Raw genomic sequence first — 10164 nt, forward strand, 5'->3', positions numbered from 1 at the left:
GTTGATTTGTATCTCTACCGCTGTCACTTTGCTTCATTAACACGGCTCAGTGTTCTATTGTCGTTGGGTGTTTATGTGTTCACCTTTCAGACCAATGAGAAGGGTCAGGTGGTGACCAAGACCTCGCTGTTGAAGCAAATGGAGGAGCTGATAGAGGAGCCGGGCTTGACCTGCTGTATCTGTAGAGAAGGTTACAAGTTCCAGGTACACATTCATGATTATGGAAATATTTCTTTAGATAGGATTCAATTATTTTATGTTTCAGCTGCCACTGCAGGCAGACAAAATGAATCCCTGACTACGAAGCAAGACAATCTTATAGTACAATGAATTATGCTGTTTTGAATTAACAGTTCGGTCTTTGTCTCCTTTGTCCCAGCCAACCAAAGTTTTGGGTATTTACACTTTCACGAAGCGTGTGGCCTTGGAGGACTTTGAAAACAAGCCGAGGAAGCAGCAGGGCTACAGCACTGTGTCGCACTTTAACATAGTCCACTATGACTGCCATCTGGCAGCTGTCAGGTAGCACCAACACCATCATGCACCTGCTGATGTTTAGCACGCCATTTAATAATGTTCATTTATTCTAATCTGATGTTTCTGTTTCTCCTTTTCCCCCGGGGCAGGCTGGCTCGAGGGCGAGAGGAGTGGGAGAGTGCTGCTCTCCAGAACGCCAACACCAAATGCAACGGGCTGCTTCCTGTGTGGGGGCCACATGTGCCAGAATCAGCCTTTGCTACATGCTTAGCAAGGTAGGATCACACATCGGCACACTCTATCAAAACCACTAGCCGACACTGTGCATTGTTGTAGACCAATCCTTCATGTGTGGTTTGAAGCCGGCAGCTTATGATAAATAACGAGAACTATGTTGTAGTGTGTTTGGGCTGCCGAGGTGAGAACCACAGGTGGTGTCAGAAAGACTCTGTGTAATACGCAGAGTCGGCAGCCTCAAAGCGCCGCCGTTTAGGGAGGAGAGGGCCAGCAAACTTTGAACCAGCCAACGTCTGCACGTAGACACCGAGGCACAAATGCAGAAAAAACCTTTCTTTGTGTGGCTCACAGTAAATCATTCCCACCTGGATTTCTCTCTGGCGCGCACAGGCACAACACATATCTGCAGGAGTGCACGGGCCAGCGGGAGCCAACGTACCAACTCAACATCCATGACACCAAACTGCTGTTCCTCCGCTTTGCTACCGAACAATCGTTCAGCGTGGACACAGGAGGAGGAGGACGAGAGAGCAACATCCACCTCATCCCCTACATCATCCACACTGTGCTCTACGTCCTCAACACGTAAGTGCCGCTTTGATGTCAAACAAATTACATTAAATCATCTGTGCCAATGCCCAGCTGCTAGATAACACACAAACCATAAGTCAGCCTATTTGATCAACATTCAGCTGGTGTAGTTGATGTATTTCCCTCATCTCACTTGTCACTGCAGTACAAGGGCTACGTCCCGGGAGGAGAAGAACCTGCAGAGTTTCCAGGAGCAACCGTGTGAAAAGTGGGTGGAGAGCTCGTACGAGGTTGAAGGGCCGCACTATTTCACCATCTTGGCCATGCACATCATGCCGCCTGAGCGCTGGAGGAGTTCACGTTTATACTTCCTACGAAGACTCCTGGTCAACGCACACGCCCGCAAGGTCTCGGCAGTCTGCACCAACAAGTATGACACTAAACTTCTTTTATTTTATTTTTTATTTTCCTCTTTGTTTTGCTACTGCCATGTTAGTTAAATCCCTTCAGTTTGGATCAGGTTGGAAATTGGAAACATCAAATAATCAGTTTGATCAATAAGTTTAAGGTTGCAATGATAAAACCAGTTTTACTGAAATTAGCCCCCCTTCGTAATGAATCGAGAATTTATTTTGAATCGAAGTGTGAGATACTTAAAGAGTAACACCCCTAATGCTCTGCGCTGTATTTAGGATTTTAATATGAAATTGAAAATACAATTTATCTCTGACTTCTTCCTCTTTTTCACTTTCATCATCAGACTCACAGATAAAGCACCAAAGGAGTACGCAGTCTATCGCTCACCTCTTCTCTTCTGGGCTCTGGTGGATCTTGTCTACGACATGTTCAGGGTAAGTGTTACACTTTCAGAGCTCCTGCGCATGTTGATGCCACAAACATAATTCAAATGATATTCTGGTTTTTGGTTTGGATGCTGTGAACGACTGGACACTGATCAGTACTGGCCATTTCTTTGTTATCTCGGTAAAGTTGTGTTTACCAATGAATCAATGTTGACGGTGACAGCAGAGACCGAGCTGAATGTTGTCTTCACGTCTCTTCTTCTTCTCTTTGGCCGTGCAGAAAGTGGCCACCAGCAACACAGAGGGGGGGTGGTCCTTCTCGCTAGCAGAATATGTGCGTCACAACGACATGCCCATCTACGAGGCCTCAGAGCGCGTGCTCAGGGCCTTCCAGGATGAACTCATGCCAGCTGAGTCCTTGTCAGAGTTCTGTGATGTTGTAGGTCAGTATACATATAACATTCTGAAATGGGACAAATCAACTGGTTGAAGTGGGATGGTCCTTGGTGCAGCTTGTTGACTCCTGACATTGAGGTTCCTGCCTGGTGTAAGTTCTGAACTGTGACGTGAATGTTATGAAGATCCTTGACTTCACGTTTCTCTTCCAGGTCTTCTCTCTGAAATCGCAGACCCAGACCTCTTCCTGCAGGATTTGTTGAACTCTTTGCCCTGATGGCCAACCTCAACCCTCACCCCTCCAACACACAACAGCCCTGCAGATACAGTTGGGACACCTACCAACTGAAAGAAGGAAAAGATTTTCTCTTTTTACACACACACACACACACACACACACACACAGAGTATACACATTGCCTCTTACTCACCTCCCTCCCCCCTTATGACATCTTCAAATTCACTTTAAGCTGAAACTATGTGTAGTCTAAAAAAAGAAAATCATCCACTTTTGGCAACATCTCTAACGTGTAACACAAAAACACAATGCTGTTGTTAAACTGCACTAAAACAGAATTTACACGCTTCAGTCCAGAGTCGGTGACTGATGATTGAAACCAGAGACATTTTGTTTATTTTCTGGCTCACGGCTGTTATCGCCAACAAACATGAAGCTTCACCATTGTTCTGTCTTTTAAGGACATCACAGATTGTCACAGAATGGCGGGCTGAGAATAACAAAATAAGTTGTTTGGTTGATGGGAATAACAAGGGAATTCTGTTTTAGCTTGGGAACTGTTTCGGCTTTCAACCCCCCCCCCCCCCCCCCCCCCCTCCCTAATATTGGGCTGCGATGTTAAGGTAACTCAAAATGTTTAACCACGTGTTACGAGTGGCATTTGATTTTATCTTGTTTTCATTATTGTTTGTTTGATTTAAGTTTGTTTTTGGTTCGGCTTTTTAAAATAACACGGTTTCAGTGTCACATGGTTGCCGGCTAAGCTTGCTGTTTGGTCTGTAGTTTCTAACTGGAATTTGAGTGATGGACAGAAAAATAAGAGTTTTTGGATTTTGTGTGTATGTGTCGGGATTCTTTTATCATCCTCTGAAGCAAAATGGTGAAAAGAACAATGACTAAAAGTTAGTTTTATTTTTTCCCATAAAGCTATGCCTTTGTGACAAAGTGAACTTTGGACTTGTGAAAGATCCCATCTGTTGCAATGAAATATCAGACCTGTCTACATTCATAATAAAACAAACCTACATTATATCCTTAAAACACTTTTTTCTTTGACTGTTTTCCTCCGCAGCAGTTTCTTTATTTCTCGGGGCAACACTCTTGTGTCGATCCCCAGAACACAGAACAGGTTTCTGGAAAGCAAAGTGCCGCTGAGTTTCATCCTCAGCGATTGACTTTAAACGTACAGACCGTTGAGAAGGCGTCCCTGTGCTCCAGAGCTGAATGCATGGTGTGGAGTTCACCTAGTGTATTGTTAATACTCCTAATCCCGCTGCTACAATGTTCAACTGTTGCTGAATGTCTGCTTTTTGAAGTTAGCCTATGATTTAATAAAAGCCGTTATAATTCCAAATCTGATTCAGGGTAAGCTCTTCTGTTCCAGCCGCTGGTCACACAAATTTGCTGTTCTCCACCAAAACAGCACGTTTGTTTTCAACTGGGAGAAGGCCGGAGTTGCAGTAGAAAAAGAGTTAATGGAAAATTAATGATGGCTGAATTCTACTTGGCCGCTTCAGTTGTGTTCTAGTGAATGCTAGCTCGCTGTCCTGACTCACTGGAGCAATTTAATAGAACGGAGCTGTTGTTAAAGGGTCATATGCAGCTTTTACAACGGCAACCTTCATGCAATACCTTTTGAATATCTAGTGTTTCCCCATCATATGATCCTTGAGCAAGGCACTTGCAGCGTCACAGGCTACAGCTAAATCTACACTCTACATACAACTACACACCTGGGTTGCCAACAGTCTGATCACATTGATCCAAAAACCTAATATCCTACATCCTAACATCCTACTGTGGCTCTGCTCTTTCACACCAGCTCAAGAAAAGAAACAAATCAGAACCTGTAGGACTTTTGGGACAACTATTATTACCTCTGAGGTGATGAGACCAGAGAGAAAAAGCTGTTGCGGTACAGTTGTATAACGGCCACTAGAGGGCGATTTTCATTAAGACACTGATAATGTGAGAGATGACCACTGTAAGTTTCTTACTCCTTGTAAACCAAATGGAAACTCTTATATCAACCGAACTGAAGAAATTAATTTTTTAATTTACATTTGAAAATGTTTAGTTGAAATAATCCGTTATTAGTTTTAGGAAATAATTTTCACCACAAACTACAGATGTTAGAAAACGTTATTTCTTTATTCTTAACTTGCATATGAAGCACATATTGCACATCTCAGTTATGACGACTAACATGACATCACTCAACACAATGTAAAAACATTTACAAAACAAAGTATGCATTGGCATACACATTCTCCCTTTATAAAAAGGAATATGGCTTTAGTTAAAAACAACCTGGCAACGTGGTCTTTAGGTGACCAGTTTCAAGGCGTATTAAGGCATAAAATGCACATTTTAAGGCCAATTTGTGGACCAATAAGATCACAGTATATATGGTATACATCTCCCATCTTTTTCACTTTCTGTGGAGTGAAAGCACCCAACAGAAAACAAGATTTAAAGTCCTTTTCCATCTGAAGACTGTTTTCCATTTGGAGCTTCTCCTTCACAATGTTCATTACTACGAAGCTTGTAGACACACACACACACACATACAGTCCTACACATCCCATCTCATTTCATGTTGTTGTCGTGTGTGTGTCCACTTGTTACTGGCAGCACAGCGGTGCCACGTCCTCAGGAGGTGAGGGGAACAGCCGCATGGCCTCTCTGGAGGATTTGGTGTAGCCGTTGTGGAAAATCAAGGCCTTTTTCACTGTGAAAAATGAGACCGTCTTATCCCACACATCGGAGCTGGACACCCCAGTGATGAGTTGGCTCTCCACTGCTGAGCGGAGCCTCACTGCTCTGTCTGTGCACTTCCTCTCCAAAACCATCATCTTACACATGCTGAGGAGAAAAAGGGAGAAAACATCAGATTAATGCTGAATACACAGAAAAGACACCAGATTTAAATGTAGCTGTTAACAGAAATCCTCAACTGTAAGAGCAATTTAAAGGCTTGCTTCTGCTGCTGCCCTCACACTAAGGAGGTGAATGGAGTCTCATTCGCGATGCTCCCATCATTGATTGTCAAACAGTCTTAACAGAATTAGTGTTCCTGTTCTATATGAGTTTTCTCCATTTGAGCTTACGTTGTGTGCTGGTCCCTCATGGTGAGTCAGTTGGTGTCCAGTCAGTCCAGGCCTGTGTCGGAGTTATGATTTTTACCCACCGCGACCTCCCTCCTTTATATACTTATACCAACTATCCCATCGATTTAATGTGATGCTGGTTCTCACAGTGTTTGGCCAATCACAACGCAGTGTTATGACAATAGGATGTGAATGAATTAGTGGACTTCATGGGGCACAATGGCCCCAATCCAAACAAACAGGTGGGAGGGGCCCTTCGTTGAACTTGTTGCTGAGGGCCACAACAAGGGAGATATCCTCGTTATTGTATCGCCTGGGAGTGATATGCGGTGGGAACATGGAGGAAAAATGTCAGCCCGAGGACGTCCTACATGGAGAAGTATGTCCATTGAACAACATGGTGGACATGGATGTTCATCTACAGCTGAATGGCATTAGACCTGCACTTCCACTTGTTATGTGAAAATGTCGATAAAGTTGCATTTTAAAGATCAGCAATATGTTAAATCATCACAGGCGTTATCACAACTGAGAGTTTTATGGTATCATAGTTTCTTAGGTTACCATAGCTTGTTATATTTCAGTCCCTAATATGTGTGTTTTTCCTGAATCCACTTTTCACAACTTTTTATCTCGTGCATCTATCATTTTTACATCCAAACTGTGAAAACAAATTCTAGCAAACTATCCACAAGGTATCCCACCCTCCACACACACTGCCCATTCTCTTATTTAACTTTCTGTCTCTATTTCAGCCTCTCCAATTCTCACGGTGAGCGTCTCCCATGCTTGATTGGCTGACAATAGCGTACTATCCGTCCAGATGGTGTGCCTGGAAGCCCTGTGTGTGCGTGTGTGCGTGCGCGCGCGCGTGTGTATGTGTGTGTGTGTGCGCGCGCGCGCTGCGCGCCTGTGCGTGTGTATTTGGAGGGGGGTTGGTCACTCAATCTTTGTTCGATGGGGCACACTTCCTTTGTGCAGCCGGCCTCAGTGTCATTAACACTGAAGTGTGGGAAGCCTGGGACCACAGCGGCTCCCACGTTCCACACAGGCAGGAAGGGAGCGTGTGACTGAGACGTGGCCAGCGGCAGGCAGGTCAGCCAGCTGTGCATGTGTGTGTGCGTGGGGAGAGGGAAAGTGAATGAGAGTGTGGCTGTCTGCATGAGTATGCGAGGTGTGTGTGGTGGGGGGGGGGGGTTGCCTGATGTGTGAACATGTGCTGGGAGTGTGGAGACTGTTAAGATGTTAACAGTTGAAGCAGTTTTCTCGTCTTACAGTTTAAATCATGTTCGCCTACCGTTAAATTAAAGTGGACAGACTGAACTTCAAAAGCATGACCTATGAGTCCTTTTAGCAGCAAAATATCAAGTGTCAGTATTGATTTTTCAGTGGAATGAGAGCATCTGTAATGTCAGTACTAATGCCTTTTAACACCAAAAAAAGTACGATAGGACGAAGTTGAACCAGGAAGTCGGTCTATAAACCGTGATGGATGTTCACATTTGACAGTTTGAATAATTCTGATCTATGAAGTTCATCTTGCCCTCTCCAAACCACTGAGAAGAGAACAGACAAGACAAAAATGCAGGAACTTATCATGTAAAAATAAAAAATATTGTCCTATTAAAACTGTGGGTAAAAAAAAAACACTTCCCCACATTCTCTTTTCTTTATCAACTAGATTTATATTTGAGTCTCAAAACTCACTCAGAAGCTCTTCTTCTATTCCTCTTTGAGACGTCTCAACTGTTGCACGGCTCCACGAGGAAAGTCTGCCGTGTCAAACCGGTGGAAGTGGCTGCATGTTGGCCTTTTCTAATGGTTGGCCCTCTGTAACACCCACGTGTGCCCGGTGGTGGAGGCACTTTGTGCTCAATTATGTGGCGGTTGAGATGACATGAGACAGCGGCGTGCTTCCCTCTGGGGTCACCACTTTCCCATATCAACACAAGCACTGGGTCAGTCTCCCAGCTACACCCCCCCCCCCCCCCCTCCCCCCCCCTCCCCCCCCCTCCTCCCTCCCGCCCCCACCGCACTCTTTCTCTCGCAGTCTATTCCTCCACCTGCTCCCCGGAGACACACTCATTGTCCCCACGGCTATAAACACTTCATTGAGCATGTGGCAGCCCTGCGTCCCTCAAAGCCCTTCCCAGCGCTCCCATTGGCCGGGTGGACTGTGAGAAACTCCAACAAGCCCAAGACCCACACATTCATATGGAGATTTGGGTGTATAAATACAGGGCAGAGGCAGAGGAGAAGGCAGCTCACATTCAACTGGCTCTTCGAACCGAGCAGGAACGCTCTGACTCTACAGCTATGGCACCCACTGTTTTTGGACAAGCAAGCTATCCTAAGGAGCACCTGGCTCCTGCTCATAAGGTAAATTGGATTTCTACAACGTCACATAACTCCCTTGTTAAATAGTGTTCATATAGTATGAAAAAGTGTGACTCTGTATTCTAAATTCTATTTCTTTTTCTTTCCTTCAGCTGAGAAAGCCACTGGTCGAGAAACTGCGCAGAGACCGCATCAACACCTGCATCGAGCAGCTGAAATCCCTGCTGGGTCCTGAGTTCATCAGGCAGCAGCCCGACTCCAAGCAAGAGAAGGCTGACATCTTGGAGATGGCCGTGTGCTATCTGAGAGGCTGGCAGCATCAGAAGGCCGGCGTGACCTCTGGCCGGATGGCGGGCGGCGACGGCTACTCTCGCTGCGTGCAGGAGGCCGTCAGCTTCCTGTCCCACTGCGAGGTCCAGACTCAGGCCCACAGACGGCTGCTCAGCCACTTCCAGGGCATGCAGGCGTCCAGCCACACTCCCAGCACCCTCTCTCCTCCTGGCTCTCCGCTCCATCAGATCAGCTCCGGCAAGGGTGTGAGCCAGGCCAGCAGTGCTCTGTGGAGGCCCTGGTAGGATGGAGGCAGCATCACCTTGTTGTAACCTCACAGAGAAAGAGAACGAAGTCTGTGAACGTCATGGACAGAAAGTTGAAGACTTATTGAAGTCGGTTTTCCTTTTGCTTTGGCAGGAGATTGAATATTGTTGAGTGTTTTACTAGTGCAGCGAAATGGGCACAACGTGCCAGTATTCCTTTGGAAGTATTGAAATTATCAGGTTTTACTGAACATGTACACCGTGTGTATACACATTATACGCTTTACAATTTAAAGTGCTTACTCTTGTTCCTGTGGGGAAAAACACTTTTGTTTGTTTGTTTTGCAAACATCACTGAATTGTCTTGTTGTAACGCCCTCGTGGGGTTGAAACTATTTAAGTGTCTGAGACACTGTTTGGTTTATGTGTTTAAACTACTGTCTATCTCTGATACTAAGTATCACTGACTGATACATTTCATCAGCTTGGTGCTGATGAATCAACAACATCCCTTAATTGGATCCCATGGATTCACTCTTACTGTAAATCTTTTTATGATTATACTTAATTATGACTATATGTAACCATTATGTGGCCTATGAGTGTTGTACCTGTTCACTGTTTATTTGTAATGTTGATAATAGATGTTTTCTCATCTTCAAGTGAATACCTTTTATAAAGGCATGTTATGTTGACATCAATCTTTACGAAAAGAATCTGTTGAATTGCTTCCTTGAGAAGTTTGCCTTTGAACTTGAAAAATAAATTGGAAACCTCACATGAAGTTTTACAAACATAAACAATAGCAGCGTCTTTATTTTCTCACGAAACAGAGTGTTAAGAGGACAATGTACATATAAAGTCAGACATGAAAACTGTGGTTTGTGTTTTAGTGCTGACATCACATCTTGAATGATTGAATGGATGATCAATGAATATGAGAGCAGGTAGAGTTTGTGTTCTCGTCAGGGTTAGGAAACAGACTTATATCCAGTCACACCAGAGAGCTTATCAGCACAGCACTCACTGTGCCTTGCTCAAGGGAACAACACCATAGAAATCAAGGTCAGACACTGTAGCACTCCTTTTGGATAATATGTAAAATGTGCAACTTCGTCAGGTTATCATAGCTTACTCTAACTCCGCACAGTCACTTTGTTTGCTGCCATTGAGGCCCCATAGGTCAGTGTATTCATATTTTAACAGTGGACACACTTTGCACTTTGCCCAAATTCTTTAGGACACAAACTAATGTGTATTCTGGGACCAAAGCAAAGGCAATATAATAAAATCTACACGTACAGGTCTTGAGAGGCTCAGGAGCTGAACAGTGGTGCTGCACAAAGTATAGTCCTACTATATTAATATAGTTAATGGATGTAAATGTGTGTTTTGATGTACACTGATTTTTAGTACGATCTATCTGTATGACATGATTGTACTTCAACCAATGAGATTAAAACACCTGTATGTTCAGAAATAGAATTAATGATACCCAG

The 10164-nt window shown here is 44.4% G+C and overlaps 2 protein-coding genes across 5 annotated transcripts in view; both read left to right on the forward strand.

Moving 5' to 3' along the window:
* The window catches only part of ubr4 (ubiquitin protein ligase E3 component n-recognin 4), a 47696-nt gene extending 43971 nt beyond the window's left edge, over positions 1-3725 (forward strand). For all 4 annotated transcript variants that reach the window (XM_079175123.1, XM_079175125.1, XM_079175124.1 and 1 more), the window contains exons 97-104: positions 91-204; positions 380-522; positions 627-752; positions 1105-1299; positions 1451-1675; positions 2006-2096; positions 2329-2491; positions 2657-3725. In XM_079175123.1, the coding sequence (XP_079031249.1) occupies positions 91-204; positions 380-522; positions 627-752; positions 1105-1299; positions 1451-1675; positions 2006-2096; positions 2329-2491; positions 2657-2721 (1122 nt within the window). In that variant the 3' untranslated portion in view covers positions 2722-3725. The remainder of the gene's footprint in view (positions 1-90; positions 205-379; positions 523-626; positions 753-1104; positions 1300-1450; positions 1676-2005; positions 2097-2328; positions 2492-2656) is intronic.
* A 4184-nt stretch (positions 3726-7909) lies between these two features.
* LOC306711416 (transcription factor HES-5-like) lies at positions 7910-8704 on the forward strand (the record flags this gene model as incomplete). The annotated part of the gene is given in 3 exon segments (XM_079180362.1): positions 7910-7963; positions 7965-8171; positions 8282-8704. Coding segments are annotated over 3 exon segments (684 nt in total).
* Positions 8705-10164: the final 1460 nt, after the last annotated feature.

This window comes from Pholis gunnellus (assembly GCF_910591455.1).
Source record: "Pholis gunnellus genome assembly, chromosome: 2".
Taxonomy (NCBI): Eukaryota; Metazoa; Chordata; class Actinopteri; order Perciformes; family Pholidae; genus Pholis; species Pholis gunnellus.